At 36.0% G+C, this 20,556-nt stretch overlaps 1 protein-coding gene across 1 annotated transcript; it reads right to left on the bottom strand.

The window, feature by feature from the left end:
• Positions 1-3,719: 3,719 nt before the first annotated feature.
• On the bottom strand, positions 3,720-20,081 carry LOC132602215 (WAT1-related protein At1g25270-like). The gene is made up of 7 exons (XM_060315178.1): positions 19,589-20,081; positions 10,816-10,874; positions 10,116-10,232; positions 8,332-8,578; positions 5,536-5,694; positions 5,185-5,336; positions 3,720-4,126 (listed from the first exon to the last, which is right to left on the bottom strand). The coding sequence occupies exons 1-7, from the start codon at positions 19,784-19,786 to the stop codon at positions 3,967-3,969; spliced, it is 1,092 nt and encodes a 363-aa protein (XP_060171161.1). The 5' UTR covers positions 19,787-20,081; the 3' UTR covers positions 3,720-3,966.
• Between the last annotated feature and the right edge of the window lie 475 nt (positions 20,082-20,556).

Here is a 20,556-nt window from a genome sequence, read left to right as displayed (position 1 = left end):
CAATGTATCAGCAAGTTACTGAACCCAAGCTAATCACCATTTAGAACATTCACTGTTCTCATCAAAATTACATTAATCGTAAAAACTCTTCCTATGTGGTTACGGTAGAATTAACCTACGGGTTTCTTCTTCAAACCCCTCTGGAATCTTCTGTGAGGTTGAGCATGGAACAACTTGGCAAGTCCATCAGTAGACATGTAAAGAAGAGCATCAAGAAATTAAATTTCTTAAATGTTCTCTTCTTTGACTGCTGCCCAGCAACTTCGTCTTCATATTCCATTGAGGTTGGTATGGGAAATGCCTGAGGAATAGAAGTAGCTAGGGTGAATAAATGGAAGAGGAAGGAGATGATTATACAAAAAACAGAGTGAACACATTACCATCCGGAAACAAGTTATGTCGTTGAAAGATAGAAATGCGCTCGTTGATCGTAAAAATAGACCTAGCCACATTACAAACCAGCGAAAAGGACCGGTATGACCGGTCCCATGGTCCGTTTGGGCTTAAAAGCAGAACTCGGAGAAGTTCCATTAAAAGCTAACAATTGTTTGAAATGCAAAAAGGAAGGGAAAATAATAATAAAATATCCGGAGTAGCTCTAGTAGTAGGTGGTAACCTAGAGTCTTCACTCCTCAGTCTGTTCCCTTCAGGATCCTGGATGTCCTGGTAAGCCATCTTCGCAGCCTCCGAGTCAATTTTCGCTTCAAGCAACGACGTAGGAAGATCAAAATTAGGAGCGCTTGCGTCTTCGAGCATATCCCTCCATATTTCTAGAAAGACTATATCACGACGAAGTCGTAACTTTTTGCATTGGACTCCAAGGTGATCTCGAGAAGCCTCAACACAGAAAAGCTAGCCTCGGATATTGTTCAAATCATCCTCGAGCCTGGCAGCTTTATTCTAAAGACCTACATACAAGGAAGTTAGAATCATAAGAGAATTCTCCTGGTCCCTTAGTGAATTAGCCGCATCATCCAAGCGCATTCTCAGGGAGGGCTAGAGAGAATTAGAGTCTTGAATTTCAGCCTGGAGCCTCTCTACTTCAACCCTCAGACGATCGTTATCTTCCTGGAGCTTGAGCTCGCCACAGGAGGGAGCAATGAATATTGCAAGTTCAAAATGTAGGTATTAGCCACGACCCTGAAAGAGGGATAATAAAAGGGTCAACCGGGGGGACTTGTGAAGAAACTCACTAGGAAGGAAGAATAGATACCTGAAGGAACGGATTGGCTAGGTGTGCCAGTGAAGATTCCAAGCTGGCAACCGGAGGTTTGGGACATGGAGATGAGCCCGAAGTTCCAGCTTCAACCGATGGAATGAAGCTTCTCTGCGATGGTTCGCAAACAGGGGTAGCAAGGTTTCCTGGGCATACTTCGGCAGGAGAATCCTTGGGTCCTGGATGCTTTACTGGAACCGTCAGGTAATGGATCTTGGAGATCACCAACTCATGGCTGCTCACCATCATCATCATCGATAAAACGATTCCGGGGTGCACGCCCTGCTGTGCTTTGCTCCATGCTTCCATAAGCCAACGTCGACTTCGTACTCTAGAACTAATTCCTGTTGGGGAAGTAGAAGCCTCTTTTGGGGTACACTTATGGCTGGAGGAAACAAAATTAACAATATTTGACAAGGCAATCTTTGGAGTGTGGACCCTCCAGGAGGTGGACTTTCTCGCAGAAAGGCTTGAAAAAATGGGAGAAAAGAAGAAATAAGAAGTCCTGTGAAACTGACAAAGTTGAGTTTGGCTCACCATGGTTTTTTCCTCTCCGCCAATCGAAGGTCATACTTCTCCAAGATCGAGTCATATTGGGAGTAGCACGCAACAGTGCAACAACCCATTTGAAAATCCCGACTTTTTCGACTCAACAGGAATCTCTGGAAAAGTAATAAAATACCGAAAAAGGGGTAAGTGAAATGAGGCATGATGTAATGATAAAAACAAAAAAGCGGAAAAAAGGAAAATTCCATGAAAAGGCTTACGAGTAATGTTCCATGCCTCCGGAAACGGCTCAGACAAGGTACAATGAAGCTGGCTGGTCTGAATCATCACCAAAACTATGAAGCCACCCCTGGTTAAAATCATCCTCCGGATTAACCAGGCTTTGTTTTCCACAAGGATATATATATATATAAGTGTACTAACCTTCCTCAGAAAACCTGAGAGCATACAAGTGTATCAAGTGATCAAGGGAGAATGCAACTCCAGCTTGGTCGGCCAGAAGTTGAATGCAGTAGAGCAGGCGCCAAATTTGAGGGGCAACTTGATCGATACAAACCCGGTATCAGCGACAGAAGTCTTCAATGATCTTGTGAACTGGGAGCTTGAAACCTATCGTAAAAGGATTGGTGTATACCATGGAGAAACCCTCAAAGTGATGGTTCATCATAGCTTCAGAAATAACAGCAGCAATTTCAACTTCAGGTTTGAAGTTATAGTCCTCTCGAACCATGGGAATAGTGTCAGCAGTTATGAAGGGATCAATTTCTTCAACGGATTGATGATGGTAACCTGCGCTAAAATCTTCATGATACTTGAACCCAACAGGGAGGATATCAGTGACAAGAGAATTAAGGTCGATTTATGGACTTGTTGGTGAGATTGGGGCTTTTCCAGAACGATGTCCTGGAGATGGAGTAGCATTATGAGAAGAGCGATTAGAGGATGAGGAAGCAGACATGTTAGAAATTTTGCAAAAGTGGAAAAGATGAAGACAAGGACAAGGAAGGTTTCAAGAGAAGTTCTTTCTCGTTTAAGGAAAGAAAAGATTTGGTTGAATTTAGGCTTGTTCTATTGCCTTATTCATACTCAACTAAGATGAAACATTTGGTATTCAAAGGGACACAATTTTCTAAGAACGACAACTTTATGTCAGTCATTGTGATTGAAAGGTTGCAATCGCTTCACAGTAGAAGCATTGAATTCGGATTTGACGGTTGCCTTTTTGAATGAAAGGTTGGGACGATTCGCCGCCATTAAGTAGGGATAGGTCCGATGACGTTTCAAGTCCACTCCCCGATGTAACTTCTCTCGACCGGAGAGTGTGAGGACTATTTGTATACATGGCAAGATATAGCTCAACACGTGGCATGATGGGAGAGGAACACGTGGCAGTTGGGGGGGGGGGGGGCTGAAACGTTGCTTAGTCGTTTCATTTTAGTCGGAATTAGAGGCCCCGAATAAACCCAGAGCAAACCTTCCGAAGAAGTTGTCTCGGGTCATTAATGGAAGATTAATGTTATATGACCGGTCCAGATTCGAAGCAAACGTTACAATTTATAATTAAACCAGCATTTTATTGTCTATTGTTACTCATTATTAGAACTAAGTCACGACTTAAGTGCTGAGGAGTTTGTACTATAAAAGGAGCCTAAAAGCCTCTGGAAAGGGACATCGAATCACAATTACTTACTCACATTCATATAATTCAGTCCTTTACAATTAGCTTATTTTGTCATTCTTTTGTACTGGATTAATATTTATTCTTCAAGGCCAGAGTGTATAATTATTCCACCGGAGGAAACCTATTAGAGGATTCACTCCAAGGATCAATAAAGCCCAGGCGTAATTATTTCATTACCACTTTATAATTTCATGCTGATTTGTTCATTTGATTTCTCTAGTTGTTATCGGCTTTTATTCATTATTTATAAGAAATCAATTCACGTATCCTTTAAAACACAAAAAAATTCAAATGTTCTCTTTTTAGGGTAAACAATAATAACTCGATATCAACTGAAGAAAGCAAACTAAATAAAAAGCATAAAGGAGGACAGTGCAAAGACCTTAATTAATTTGCAACTATTATCCTTACACTGATGACTTATATAACTTAAACTTTCATCATAAATCTATTGAGAGAACTTCTAAACCTTTGAATCAAGATTAATAGATTCCTTCTCCTTTAGAACTTGTTGGCTGGATAGTTCTTCCATTTCATTCATAGGATGGAAATTTGGAGCAATTCAAATGACATTGCTACAATTAGGAGTAATTATATGATCTTCTGGATCGGATTCTTCATAGTTCGTCGAAGGTGTCAATTTGGAAGTCCTGATGATTTCTTGGTTCTTCCCCCACAACACCGTATACAATCCACATACTATTATCGCTGCTCCTAGCACACTAATATTCCAAAAATAAATAAAGTTACATTCATAAACAAAATAAAATTACTACATTTAGTAAAGGAAACTTATTTAAAGGCAATTACTCTTCACAATTGATTTTAAGTTCAATGGTACGCGGGAAAAAAAAAACGAATTTTACATTGCTCTATTTAGAAACTACTGGACTGATAAATTTTCATATTTTACATCCTTCGGAATTATCAGGACACAGATAGATTACACTTTAGTAAAGAAACAATACAGCATCTATGTATCAGTCGTTTTGAGAATATATATAGTCAAAGCGGCTCTTAAGAAACAAAGGGTGTAATATGGGACATTGGTGATGTTTATTGTAATATCTAAAAGACTAACAATATAAACAACTAGGCAAGGAGCTATAAACTATTACGACGATTGGAAAAGCAGAGTGATTTCTTCCTAGATATGCAAAGTACCCTAAGATTAGATATATTTAATTTGTTCCTTTTTGGTGTCATTGATTAGTTTAGAAGTTCTACCTTTAGACATATATTTGTAGGCAATTAATGTCCAAATATTCAAATATTTCATGTTTGGCTCGTTCTTAGTTAACGTAAGCTAAGAGTTTAGTGTATCATAATGACTTATATAATGTCCTAGCTGTTATGATAAACCTTACATTGCAACTACAGAGCTTTTTGCATATGAAACACCATCCTGAGTTTAAATACATAAACCGACCATATAAAGAAGTTCTACACTATAAGTCACCGAAAAGATACTTGATAATATGACAATGCGAATTTCTTTTAGACCATCGGTATATATAAGTTAAACTCAGCCTATAATATCATTTGATCCATCTCATTCAATCAACGGATTAATGTCTTCTTTAAACAAGAGTTAATTAACTAGAACAAGATATAAATGTGTAACCTAAATAGCTTCCAACAACATCGTTGAGCTATAATACTGCTTATCTAGTTTATGAAGTATGAGATTTGCTGCACGCTGGACGTAAACATTAAACTGTTGCGCTACAGAGCATTAAAAAACATTAAGATAAAATAAGTAAATAATGGAAAAGAATACCTTCCCAGGTGTAATTTCTCGTTGAGAAATAAAGAACCGGCAATGGCAACACATACAAGCATTAAAGGGGTGAAAATAGACACGAACAATGGACCTCTCATTCTTACACAAAACATCAAGCAGATGATTGCTATTCCAGAAGACACTACCCCCTACAAAAACAACACACATTTATCTAAAGTAATATAAAGTCAAACCTCTCTATAACGACAATATATTTTAATTTTGTTCCAAAGAAAATTAGGTCATTATAGTAAAATATTGTCATAGAAAATGGATATTATAGAGAGGTCTGTATACCGTAATAAAAAATAAAAACTAATTAAATATTGTAATGGAAATATAACATACCGCGTAAGTTACTATAAGTAGTCTAAGGTTCCATCCTAATTTCCATTGATTCCAATCTCTTTCAGTAGAAAGGGCAAAAACTCCAGCTTGAAGTGCTCCCATAATGGAGATTAAGGCAGTGCTAGAAAAATGACAAGGGTACAACTTACTCATCTTGGCCTAAACATTGTAAATTAGCCAACAAAAAAAAAAAAAAAAAAAGTTAGCACAATTTTCATCAATTTTTACTTTTTTTTTTCGTTTCCATCTGGTTAATTTCCCTTTAATGTAAACTGTAAAACATTTTTCTTCTCAGGTTCAATATTTGATACTAATTTTCCAAGCCTTCTCATAAAATTACATATGCAGTATGTTTAATTGACAAAATGATGCATTGTTGAAGGTGGCAGAGCATAATAATTCAAGAAGTGATGTAATATTTTTAAACGAGAAATCGTGATTATGGTACTATGTTTAAAGAGATTGGATACACTAACTAGGTAAATCGTTTCTTCACTTTTATGTTTTCAAATTTTTTGCACAGTGCACTAATAATAGTGTGCAAAATCTATATCTATATCTATATATAATATAAAGCTAGGCATAGACAAGGTGATGTGACATCTCTCTATATCCACCATTTGCATTTATCTTTTTTCTCCTTTTTTTGACATTTTTTCCATTTTTTTGTTGCAATTTTTTAATTCATTTCTGCTCCTAATCTATGAATTAATTAAATGCCTCATACAATAAATGTAGCACTAAAGACCAAATACTTTTTGCATTAACGTGAATCAGCCCACAATCACTGGTGCTCTTTAGGTTTGAAACGTTTCTTTCACAACAAATTCATAAAGCTATAAACTAACCCATAAATGGGTACCTTAAAGTTTTCAGTTTTTTCTTTTTTTTTAAGCTTTGATTACATATCATTAATTTTTCTTCAAAATATCCTTATCAAAATATGATGAGTATTGTTACTATCCTATCATCGATTTGTCCTCCTTTTTTACGCCAGGTGAGTAAGTACTTTTGGACTCTGTTTTCCTGTATTCTTTTTTATTTCTATTATAGTATATTGTTATTTGTTAGACATGGCTATGTTTTTTAGCATATTAAAATAGGTGAGTAATGGGTTTATATATGGATGTCATATTTCCCTATTTTATTTTTTGGTGATTTTATGATACTATTGTTTTTGGTGGATTATTGTGATATCGATTTGTGTAACTCACTTCTTCTTCCTATTTTGATTTCTAATGGATATGAACTTTATCGAAAGCAAGTTTTGATTTATTCAGGTACTAAAAAATTTTATATCATTTTTTTTAAATAATTTGTACTTCTCATTTCTCTATTCCGTATTGTTATAAATAGAGTAAATATGCTTTTATTGCTTACATCTTTTCAATAAAAAGAAATTAATAAATGATAAATTTGTCAATCGTCAAAAGAATTATTAATGAAATTGAAGCTTGAAAATTCCATTCTATTTTGAATTCTCTCTCCTTTTTCAACGATATCGTATGTTAATTTATAGGAAAATGTTTTAAACGAAAAAACATTTTTTTTTTTTATTTATGAAATTTTAGTATAGTTTTGATGATTTTGAGGATGGAAAAGAGTGGCTTTAGAGTGGAGTTGTTGTTTATAAAGAATATGATGTTCCAGTGAAAGAAGAAGATGAAAAGGTAACTAGTCTTTCCTAAAATGAATGAGCGAGGAAGCAAGAAAGAAAGAAGAAGAGAAAAGAAAAAGGGAAAAGAAAGGTAAAACGAATGAAAAAGATAAGGTAAAAATTAATCAAAGAGATTTCATTTGTGTTTCTTCCCTTTTATTATTTCTGTAGTAGACGTTGTTGTTGATACATTTTCCTTTTCAAAGAATTTTAAAAAGGACAAAGAATTAAAATGTAACAATTGAAAGGTAGTGAAGAGAAGTTAGAAAGTTAAATGCTAATATATTAGATATGAACAAAGAAAATCTATGTTTAAAATTTATTCGTATATCGACATTAAGAGATTAAAATCCGTAAAATAAAATGGACAATGAAAACTATGTTTAAACTATGTCCACCTTTATAGTTTATATTATTATATAGAATTTGAGTATTTCTAGAAGATTAAAACCATTAATTGTTAAAATATTAGAGAAAAGGAATTAAACTAAGTGACAATAATAAAATGCTTTCGAACATAAAATCTAATCCATTTGAATTTGATACTAAAAAAGATTTTAAAAGTTAAATTATTCAATATTAAAAATATATTTCATAAATTCAATAAATTGCGCAAAGCGCGAACCAATTCACTAGTTTAATATTAAAAGCTAAGGAAAATACAATAGGCACTAATTAAACTAGCTATTGAAAAAACCGTTAAAATCTTTATGTAATCCCACTTGTTTTATGGTTTTAGTTTCAAAATATTTTGTTTTGTCAAAAAGAAGTAAAACAACTCTTCCTCCATCCCATTTTTTTTTATCCTTCATCCCAATTTGTGTGAAGGTATTTTACTGAACACAAGTTTAAGAGAAATAAGAAGATTTCTAAAATTTGTTGTCTAAATAAGCTATAGAAAATTCTTTGACTATAAATCATCTCATTAAGGATAAAATAAAAAGTTTGAAGTTAAATTGTAACTAAATATATAAAGATGTCATTTTTTTAAAACTAGTTAGGGGAGAAGAATGTGACAACAATTGAGAGAGATGAAGTACTTCAAATGCCCTAGAATAGTCAATGAGACCTAGCATTATCAATAACTATTCAGAGTGCGTAGCTAAAAAAAATTAAGGACAAGTTTAGATGCATATTACCTGAAAAATGAGGGATAATGCTGTGGAGAAGCAACTACAAATAGCCAAAATAGGACCCAAAATGTGAGCATATGGTTTTTGGTGTTGCTGGGAGGCTGCCATGTGTCCTTTAAAGTCAACTTTGATTGACCAAGTTTGAATTTCCAAGCCTTTGTAAAATGTGAGAAGCATAGCCCCACCTATTCCAATTAATGTTCCCAACACTTTTGCTTGCCCTGCTCTCGTCTTCAAACCCAACTTCTCCAACCTAATCAAATCAGTCCATATAGATAAAAGCATTAGTATACCTCACATGACGTTGATAAGAATACGAAAAGACCTTTAAATTTGACGCGTTTTATTCAAATCTCCTTTAAACAATATTTGGTACTTCCTCTGTCCTAAAAAGATTATCCTCATTTCCTTTTTAGTCTGTCCCGAAAAGATTGTCTCCTTTCTATATTTAGCAACAATTTAACTTTATGAGATGATTTACAGCCACATAAATATCTAAGGCTTGTTTTGGACCACACATTTCAAAAGTCTTCATTTATTTCTTACACTTTGTGCCAAGTCAAAAGAGGACAATCTTTTTGGGACGGAGGGAGTACTAATTACCTCTGTGTATTGATCTTTCTATAAGCGTTACCCCCAAACAATAACTTATCCTAATTGCCCTCTATACTTGGCTTTTCTATAATTGTTACCTCTTAAGAAAATGAGAAAAGAAGGAAAAATGGTAAGTAGTTGTATTTTAATGGAGAATAGAGAAAATATGTGAAGGAGATAAGGTAATAGCTATTGGAATGACTAAATAAAAAAGGAAATGATATTTTAATTTTTTTTTACACGTTACATTAATATGATGTGACTGTTATTTTATACTCTCACGCGTCATACGTCAGTTGAAATCATAGAGAAGTCAAGTACAAAGGGGTTATAAGGACCAATTATTATTTGAGGGGGGTAGCAATTATAAAATAAAATAAAAAAAAAAGCCATCTGAAATCACTTGGATTATAGAAAAGCCAAGTACAAGAGGGTAAGCAACGAGGACCAGTTATTATTTGAGGGGGTAACAATTATTAAAAAAAAAATCATATACAAGGGAGTAATTAAAATCAGGTATAGATTAAGGGGGATTTGAATAAAACACGTCAAATTTAAGGTGATCTAATTAGGTATTCTACCGATGTAAATTTTTCGAGTTCAATACTTAGGTTTTTATTGCTGAATTAATACTCTTGAAATTAAATATTAAATTTTAGGTTTCAAATTCAATTCTAGCATGCATTCATTAAACCATGCATCTTTTCCACTAAAAAAAACAAAGGCAACCAAAAAACAATAAGTGTCTTTTTCTCAAAACGGTTAAGATTTTGTCATAGTTATTGGTACAATAGTCTCCCAAAATTATCAGATCGAAATAGTTGTAACTCTGAAAACTTGATGAGTCGATCCACTTACACGTTATATTACCTAAGTTTAGGTTTCAAAAATTAGTTGTTTGACAACATTTGGAAGATTTTTCCTGAAAAGAAAAATGTGGAATGTGTTTGAAAAGGTTGTAGTTTTTTGAAGATACGTAATTATAAGTGTTTTACGAGTGAAAAAAGAGGTTTTAGAAAAACACACTAAATCAATATTTGGAGTTTTTCTTTTTTTCCGAGGACTTCTTGAATCAACTTTGAAATATATGAACCTGAGTTTTTATTATTTTTTTGCAATTTCCTATTCATCGGCCAATCTCCTCCAATTAAATATACGGAAAAATAAGGTCAAATATAGTGAATTTTGAAAAATACCTAAAGAGTATGGCTACAACGAAAGTGATCCCAGGAATGAGATTAATTATAGCTGTAGCAAAAGTTGCTGAAGTTAGGACTAAACTTGCTGCAAACAAATTTTGTGCCATTGAACCCCTGCATATATAAATAAATAAATAAATAAATAAAAAATCAAAGTTTAAACGAGCCAAATCAGAAATGAATGCAAATGTAGATCATAGTTAGTTAATGGCAGACATCTACTTAATTGAAAGCACTAGTACCAAAACGAGATTACAAGAATATAGTAAATTGCAGGCTATATTAAATTCGTAAAAGTAATTTAGAATCATAATGACATGCTTGGACAAAAACGTTCACGCTTTAAGAAATTTAAATTCGTTTGAAGAATTAACTTTTAATTTTAATATTTCTATTATCAATCTGACTTTTAAGTCACATTTTTAATATTTATCACTTCTACATAATATAGATTTAAAAAAATACAAAATAATTCAGTATTCGGTTTTTGTCCATGGAAATAGTATCACGTAAAGTAATAGGAGCAGTATATATAGGATTCCTTAAAATGTTACTAGCAAGAGGTTTCAAGAGTCAACAACAGTATTGGATAGTGGAGAAAGAGTCGAGAGCCTAATAATATTCATTTGTTAGTTGTTTTTACACTGTCATTCACATTGCATTTAGTTGATTGAATGAATGAAGTAGTGGAACTTACCCGAAGAGCGCACAAAGAAACGCAAGCAACATTACCATCCATGTCAATTTTGGCCTACTCTTCCTACATATAGGAAAAAACGGCAATAAGAACAATAATGCTTTAATTTGGAAGACTAGTACGAACATTTTACTAACACATTATGAAATTAAGGGTGTGTTTGGTAGGAAGGAAAATGTTTTCTTAGAAAATAAATGATTTTCTTATTTATATTCTGATATTTGATAAGTTAACAATAAGTTATTCTCAAAAGGATTTTTATGTAATATAAAAAAATTCCATGGAGGTGGAGGTGGAGGTGGAGGTGGAGGTGAGGGTCGGGATTGGTGGGCGTTTGGGGGTGGAGAAGTCATTTGTGGAACTTATTGTTTTTTACTCTAGTTTGGGAAGTGATAAATTGTTTTCCTAAAAATATTTTAAAAAACATTTTAACCGACCAAACATGTGAAAATTGAATAATATCTTACTAAAAATATTTGTGTCCATACCAAACACACCCTAAATAACCAATACAATTTAAATAGAAGAAATTGACCCTATAAAAATCTCTTATTTTTTAAGTTAATGATTCATTCCTATGTCTTAACATCGAAATCTCATATGATAATGACTAGGGGATATATGGACCGGGTTGGTTCGGGTCTTACAAAAATCAAACCAGACCAATTGTTTCGGATTTTTAAATCTATAAACCAAACCAAACCAATAAAAGTCGATTTTTTCAACCTCGGATTTCTTCGGAGTTTTCGATTTTTTCGGGTTTTTTTTTTTCCAGAAAAGTCTTCATACAAGACATATAACTTTTACTTCAAATATTTCTTTAGTCCTACAATTATTTCTTTAGTCCTAATAAGTTACAATTAGCTAATTAAGGCGTTTCTTAAGAAAATAACACAAAATGTGAGATGGGTGATGACATTGTATTATAATATTCAATAAAAAAGATAGTAAAATCGGCTAAAATAAATATTGCTAATTAATAAGTCATAAAGAAAATGATCTTAATCTAAAAATATTAAGTCATGCTAAAATAACTATTTTTTTTAATTTTTCCGCCGTAGGTGGCGTCTCCCTTGTATTGATAAAGACATAAATTACAGCAAAGAGGCCAGGGGAGCTTAGCTACCACCCTGCCTGGGGTAAAACGGGGTTACAAAAATTCCCCATTACCCAAAAATTGCAACAAAAGAATCATATGCTCCTTCATATAAGAACAAAGAGAAGAGAGATGAAGGAGGCATATGTAGCAAAAGAATAAGCACTATACAGCAGAAATCCTTAGCGGCTTCTAAATTGTATCTTAACATGCTTGCGCCTGAACGATGGCATCTGGATTAAATCCAGTCTGAAGGGGCCGAGAGCCTCTTTTGGGAGGTTATTACAGTTGTAGACGATCATATCTTGTCCCCTTGTGCTCACTTTAGCCATGGCATCCGCTACTTGATTCCCTTCCCTAAAACAGTGTTGTGTGACCACATTAATCTGAGAAATAATCTTTCTAGTCTCCTCAATAATATGGTACAGTTGCCAAGGTACAGCACAAGTAAATTTCAACATATCTACGACAAACTTAGAGTCACACTCTAAAATGACATTATGCAAGCTATTCTCCTTGCACCACCGAAGCCCAAAGAGGGCAGCCTTTGCCTCAGCATAGTTGTGGCTGCTCGTATCTAAGCTTTTAGCAAAAGCCATGTGCATATGGCCAGCGAAATCCCTGATAACACCACCTGCCCCGATGTGACCATCACCGAATTTACTACCATCCGTATTTAATTTTACCCAATTCAGTTCGGGCCTTTCCCATTTAATGATGGTACATTTGAACTCGTCTCGAGAGTTCATGAGAGTATTGCAAATCTCTGGCCAGCGAGATTCCCAGTCGAAGTTCATATCATATTTAGCCAGGATCCATTTGAGATGAAAGAAAATTTGATAGACAATTCTGGAAACATACATCTTTTTCTCACTGAATTTAGCGGCACATCTAGATTTCCACAACTCCCAGATAATGATCAAAGGTAAGATGGTTAGAATTTCCTTGTGGACTGAATTAAAATGCTTGGCGCTCCACCATTTCAACAACATAGCAATAAGAGAAACATCCTCCTAAATGATACCGAGAGGAGCCTCAAAAAATTTCCACACTTTGGTTGCACAATCCCCATTTACAAAAACATGTAGCATAGTCTCTCTTTGTGGCATAAAACAATAGTGACATCTAGAGACGAGAGAAATGTTGAAACGCACTAAAATGTCATCGAAAGGCAACTTTCTTTTGAGAGCTCTCCATATTAGGAAGGAAATTTTAAAGGGGAGAAATTTATGCCAAAGCTTAGCAAGAGTGCTCATGTTATTTCTGGACTGCCTCAACATGTTCCAAACTGATTTAGTAGAAAACTTACCTGACACTGACGGCATCCAAATAGCGAGATCTGGAATATCAGGATCACCAACTTCAATGGAATTAATGAGTTCAATAATATATTCAGGAAGTTGATGAAGCTCAGGAAAGGCCCATTCTCCATCGATTCTGGCATCTTTCACTAGTAACTTTAAATTTGCCCCTGCTGTCTCGACCATAAATGCTAAAGCCCCTTGACCGGTCCAGTTGTCCCACCATAAACTAATATCTCCCCTGTTAATCCTCCAGAGGATATTTTTTTCAGCTTCTAATTTTATCTCCATGAATTTCTTCCAACAATGAGACTGCCCAGATTGATATTTTCTCTCAACTGGTCCAACTCTTTTGCAATATTTGGCAAGTAGGAAATCTGACCATAAGGTTCTGACCGATCGAAATCTCCACCATCTTTTGTAAGCAAAACTCTCCGATATGTCTATAATTCTTCTGAACCCCAACCCTCCTTCCTTTGTAGGATAGCATAAATTATCCTATGAAGACAAATGGTATCGATTTTTCCCATCAGAAGATCCCTAAAAAAATTTGGCCAAGTAAGCTTCAATTTATTTTATGACAGTCTTGGGGGGATTAATAGCAGCCAAAAGATGAAGGGGCTGGGATTGCAAAACATGTTTGATGAGCACTACCCTTCCCCCTATAGATAAAAGTTTACCTTGCCAACCATTGGGTTTTCTTACAATTTTGGACACCACTTCATTGAATAAAACAATCTTCTTTCTTCCCACATAAAGGGGACACCCCTGATAAGTTATAGGAAAATCACAATGTTTGTAGCCAATAGAGAGTTTGAGCGCCCGGATTAGATTATCAGCAGTATCTGGAGCCACTAAAAAGCAACTCTTGTTGGCATTGATCAGCTGACCCGAACACTCCTCATAGAACCTAAGCTGTTGAAGGACCAGCTCAATAGAAGACCGAGTTCCAGATGTGAAGATGATCACATCATCTGCATAAGCAAGATGCGTAATCTGAGGGCCACGAGGCTGCATTTGAAAGCCGGAAAATTGGGGATGCAAAGGGAGTCTGTTTAACAGCTTGGAAAGAACCTCGGCCCCTAATAGAAAAAGAGATGGGGATAGAGGATCCCTTTGTTTTAAACCTCTGGTAGAATGAAAGAAGCCCCTCCTGTGGCCATTAATCAAGATGGAGTACCAGTTCCCAGAAACAAGTCTCAATACCATATCGATCCAAGTGTCAGAAAACCGAATCTTGTAAGAACATTCTTCAGAAAATCCCAATCAGCTCTGTCGTAAGCCTTGGACATATCTAACTTCAAAACTACATTTTCCCCGATCTTACTTTTTCTTATGTCATGAATCACCTCTTGAGCAAGAATAATATTCTCCATGATCAACCTGCCCGGAACGAACCCACTTTGATTTTTTGAGATTAAAACTTTGAGCATTGGAGACAATCTAGTGCTCAAAATCTTAGAAAGGATCTTGCTGGTGAAGTTGCTCAAGCTTATTGACCTAAATTCGTTTAGAGAGACAGGGTGTTCTACCTTTGGAATAAGCACGAGACAAGTGCTTGTGTAGAATTTGGTTAGATTTGCACCCTTGAAAAAACATTGAACGAATTCCACAATGTCATTCTTGATGATTTCCCAACTGGTTTGAAAGAAGCAGCCCCCAAATCCATCAGGCCCCGAGGCGCTGTTTTTGTCGAGATAAAAAACAGCCTTCCTTATTTCCGCCTCCTCGGGCAAAAAGCACAGATTATCATTATCTCGCTGACACAGCACCTTCTCAATACAATTAATATGATCGGGGACTGTATGCAACCCTTCTTTAGTGAACTGGTGAAGGAAAAATCTTATGGCTTCTTCTCCAATATCATGATCTCCAGAAATCCATTGGCCGTCCTCCTTTTGAATTTTGTGTAAGGTGAGTCTTCTCTTTTTTTCATTTATAATAGCATGAAAGAACTTACTATTAGAGTCACCTTCTTCCAACCATTTCACATTTGATTTTTGTCTCAGAATGGATTCTTCGCATTTAAGCCATCTTGTGTGTTCAGCCTGCGCTCGGTGGATCTCAGCTCTACTGTTCACATCATCATCATCAATGTATTGAGTTTCCATCTGGGCCATTTTTTCTTCCCACTCCTTTACTTTCTCGAAAACATCCCCAACCTGATTTCTGGACCAGCTACTCAAAGATCTAGCAGTGTGTTTCAATATTTGTTGAAGTCTCCACATAATATTCCCTTGTACCTCCAGTTCCCAAGCCTGTCTTACCACATCTAGGTAGTCCGATTGATCAGCCCAAAAGTTGAGAAATTTAAAATACTTGATATGGTTTGAGTCTGTCATAGAACACCTTGCTAGCATAGGTGTATGGTCAGAACCAGTGCTAGCAAGATGTTCTACCTCACATCTATGAAACTTAGCAGTCCATTCGTTGTTAATGAGAACCTTATCGAGTCTCTTCCAAATCCTCTGGCCAAAGCCCCTAGCATTGCACCAGGTAAATCTTGGGCCAGAGAAACCCGCATCCACCATACCACATTCTTCACTACATGCTATAAAATCCCAACTTTTTTCCATTCTATGTGGTCTTCCACCTTTCTTTTCATCTGCCTCCCATATAGCATTGAAGTCCCCTGCTATACACCAAGGACCATTAATTTCTTGGTTGCAATTCTTCAAACTTTCCCACAAAGGTATCCTGAGATGAGTCTTGGTCTTAGCATAGACAACAGACAACCAGAAAACCTCGTCCGAGCCTTTAAAAGATAGTTTGAATGTCACTTGCTGGCATCTTCTTTAAAAACAGTAGCAGAGATAGCGGAATTCCAGAATGCCCAAATTTTTCCATTACTACTAGAGTGACATCCATCAAAAAATAAACCTCTACGAAATCTTCAATTTTTGTTTGTTCCACTAAGGGCTCTTGGAGAGCTACAAAATGGACTTTACACAGTTTTGTGAGGAACTTTAGCCTGTCAAAAGCTCCCCGGATCGTACCCCCTAATATTCCAAATAAAGCAATTAAACATTAAACCAATTGAGAGGTGGAACCAATTTGAGTAGCTTTGCCCTTGGCCCTAGTAACAGGCCTAAGGTCGGAGTCAATTTTTTCAACTTCTTTTTTTTTCCCTTTGAATCTTGGGGAGAGATTTCCTTTGAGAATCATTTGATTCAACTGCTGATCAGCTGCGTTAATAGTCTCCCCTTTGTGCTAATCAGTTCTCGGGGCAAAGGCTTTTATGAGATTCTCCTCGTCCGAAGAATTACATTCTTCGAACTCCTCAGCAGCCTCCCTTTCTTCGTCACTCGCTTTATCTTCACTATCTTCCGATTCATATTCACTTATTTCAACATCATCTGGAATAAAAGGATCCTCCTCAACACCATTGGATCGCAGACTATGGTTTACATCAGTCCTATCATCAGAATTCCAAATGTCAACAGTGAGATTTATCCCCATGGGATCGTTAGCAAAAACCACCCTGTTAGAATCACCTTCACCCGTATGCATACTAGACAGTTCCCCAGCCCTTTCTTCAGAAGAAGACGGCGAGCGGGGTTCAGAATCATCTTTGGAAGTAGGGGAAAAAACACTTTTAATAGTAGGGGCTGAAGATGAAATCCTCAGGGGCTGAGAATTATCAAATGAAGATTTTGCTTGAACCGATTTGGTAATTAGAGTAGGGACAATATGTGATTTTAAAATTTGGGACGGAGGGGTGTTAGGGACCATGTCTGCCTCATCAAATTCAAACCCAAGAGGGCTGCTTACAACATCCACAAAATTTTCCAAGTGACGAAACATATTATTCACTTTCACAGGGGTCTCCTCTGCAACCATCGAAGAAGGCTTAATAGAATTCACCACGCTGTCTTGGGCTAAGTCATTTACAACCACAGAAGCAAATTGTAAAGGCTCATGAGTATCCTTCTGCTCACTAGAGGTAATAGGCTGATCGAGAACATTAGAAACTGGTTTAGGCCTCCAGCTAGAAAGATTTGGTTTGACTCATTTGTGAGATCTTTTCTTGATATTCCTCTCGCTCTTACCCTTCTCATTAGCAATCTGTTTTGATGGCCTTTCGTTTTGGGGGAACCTTCCTTCCCTAGGATTGGCTTCTTTTTTCATCACACTATCGACCTTGGGCCCAGCTACGGGATGAACATTCCTGCTGGGTCCAGCAAAATCATTGGTAAAAAGAGGAGCTTCATTGAAATCCTTTGCGTTCTGAAAAATTGCTCTTTTATCATGGTGTGCCGAAAACTCTGTCCCGCGAAAGCATACGGCCTCGGAGTGTCCCTGGTGCATACATTTGAAACAGTATTCCGGAACCGATTTGTATTCAATCGTCTGCCAAAAACCACCCATTTCAGTACCTCCTTCATCCTTGATCCCAACCCATACCGAATTCCTCCTTTGAATAGCCAAATCGATTTCGACCTTTACCTTTGCACAGTTAGGTCGGGATTTCGTGGTTGTCGCTTTGTCCACCACCAGGAGATTTCCAATCGGTTCAGTAATTCGCTGAAGCGCATCCCAGTTATAGTAATGCCATTTCAAACCTGGGAGATAGATCCAAACCGGTGCGAGAGTTGTCTCCTCTTCTAGGACGAAATCTTTGGTCCATCTAAGGATTCTCATCAGATCCCCCATGATAACAAGTTTTTCTCTGAAATAGATGTTGCAAAAATCAGCCTCGTCAGTGAAATCCATGAAAATTAGCTTTGAGCTGTAGTGACCAATCGTCATCGGGCCCTTGGTTGGAAACCTAGCTTTGAAATCTCGACGGATCTCGTCAATCGTGGCTCTTCCATGAGAAAATTTCCCCAATAAAGTGAATCTGCACGCTTTGGCCAGTTGCTCCTCTTCCAAAGGGGAGAACAAAATAGCCGGTTTGCCTTTAACGATTTCCGGTGGTCTATATTTTAGCTTAGGACCTTTAGAGCTTGAGGGGACAACAACTTCTGCATAAGATGGTTTGGCTGAGGCATCAAGATCGTTAGAAATAAGGTGGGTAGGGATGGGTTGACCACCGACGGGAAGGGGGTGGCCGACCATGGTCGGAGATGGTGTTAAAAAGGTCTGCGCGTGAGGCACGTTATTTTTGTCATATTTCTAGAGAGAGAATTTTTTAGCAAATATTAATTGAACATCAAAATAACTACGGCTAATACTTATTACTTCATGGAAAGCAAAAAATAGTATTAAGCTATGTAGTTTCGCTCTTTAAACCAATTATGCAAAACTAAAGAATAGATAACCAATAGTATTGTCATTTCTAGTGTTAGAATTGAATTTCTTTTGTTAGCATTAGTGTTGAGTTGGTTTTGGTTTGGCCTGTATGTGAGATTTACTAACATCTATGGGCTATAAAACCTATTAACATACAAATTCTAAGTGCAAGCTTGAAATAATATGTTAAAAGACAAAAACAATGAAAATATTTATAAATTACACTACATTTAAAAAATTGAATACATGTAATGTCAGGTTGGTCTAGTTCGGTTTGACTTTTTTTTAGCTAAAACCAAACCAAACCAATTATGGTCGGGTTTTTTTTTTTAAAAAACCAAACCAAGTCAAACCAAATCACTAATCGGATTTTTTTTCTTGGTTTGGTACGGTTTGTCAGTTTTTTTTTTACACCCCTAATAATGACCCATATAACTAAAAAAAAAAAAAAAACTGGTTAAGGACCATGTAATTAACCATGGAACCCTCGACTCATATATTGGGTGGATCACAAACATATTCGAATGCTATATGAATCTTTATCAGATTTCTATTTTGCATTTAACACTTTATTTTGTGCTTTCTAGTAAGAACTAAATATAGACGAAAATCTTTTTATTCGCGAAAAAACTCTAGAATATTTTTTCCCTATAACAAATTACTTAAGGGACTACCCCTGCAATTGCTTTGTTCCACAAGTCAAATTAATATAAAAAGTATCAGTAATTTTTTCTCAACAAATGACCACTGGCAGGCAGGACACTCTAAGAGAATCTTATGTTTTTAGAGTTATAAAAACACATCTGATCTATCATTTTATTGCGAGTTTTCACACTCCAACTATCTGTTGTTCCATTTTTCTACATGAACTGTGACAATATATGTATTAAAACACACCTCGAACCTAATTAGGCTAACTAACAGCTGTTTCCTTTTCCTCTCTCTTTCTACCTGAACTATCAGCATCTAGATGTGTTTTAATACATATATAAATGGTGATAATTGAGGTAGGAAAAGGAAATAACTGATAATTTAGATGTAAAACTCACGAAAAAGTGATAACTGACGTGTGGTTCGACCATTATCTATATTTTTCTATATAAATAAAAAAATACCGGTAAAAATATTTAGGAGAAGTAGAGACTTGCCTGTCAAAGTAGAGGGCTAAAGGAACAACAGTAGCTGCAGCAAAGAGGAAACGGTAAGCAATCAAAACCCTCAAACTCATTCCATTATTTGAAGCTAATTTATACAACAAACTCATTCCTGCATTTGCTATTTGAATAAACACCATCATTATTACTGGCTTTAACCCATGCACCTTGTCACATATCTTCCCCATTATTCTTACCCAAAAATTGATAAAGCTAGCACAAGAATAATATATAGGACCTTTTCTAAATATTATTGTTACACATATAGAAATAGGACTTGTAGTTGAAGTGTATAAAATGTGAATGGGGGAAATAATAGAGACAAAAGAAGAGAGGATTGCTAGCTGGATTTTGGTTTGGAAGACATAAATAAGGAAGAGAGGAGAGTTAATTGTTGAGAGGAAGAGATGAGATGCCACTTTACGAAAATCCACGTGTGGTGAAGTTGCTAGAGACGTCTTCAGATTTTTGCATGGGAGTAACAATATTAGAGCTTTCAAAGCATCAATTTTACTGCACGTCACCGCCTACACTTTACTCCACTAACTAGTAACTACTACATCTCTCAACAAGTCTTGGGCACTAAAAAAATTTTCTACATTAATCTCAAACTTCCCTATTTTGTCGAACACCAAAGTTGAATCTTTGTTAGTGAGACTCTCCAAATATATCGAATGTTTTTTTTTTTTTGGGTCGACAAGCAACCTGCAGCCACTATTCGTCGGATACGCACCGGGTAAACTATGCTTCATAGCAAATTATAATTAGAGAGATAAACCGCACTAGGCAAGTCCCATGAGACGAGCTCGATCGAGAAAGCATGCAAGAAATTTTATATTAGTATTATTGATGGGGAAGTATTTAGAAGAGATTTTGGTAACTATATTTTTTTTGGGTCTGATTAAAAAGGCATCTATTCCTAAAAGGTGCCTTAAACCTGTCAAGTGGGCTGGGCCTT

The sequence above is a fragment of the Lycium barbarum genome, chromosome 7, assembly GCF_019175385.1.
Source record: "Lycium barbarum isolate Lr01 chromosome 7, ASM1917538v2, whole genome shotgun sequence".
Lineage (NCBI taxonomy): Eukaryota > Viridiplantae > Streptophyta > Magnoliopsida > Solanales > Solanaceae > Lycium > Lycium barbarum.
The sequence above is the reverse complement of the archived record's forward strand: the minus strand, read 5'-3'. Positions and strand labels throughout refer to the sequence as shown.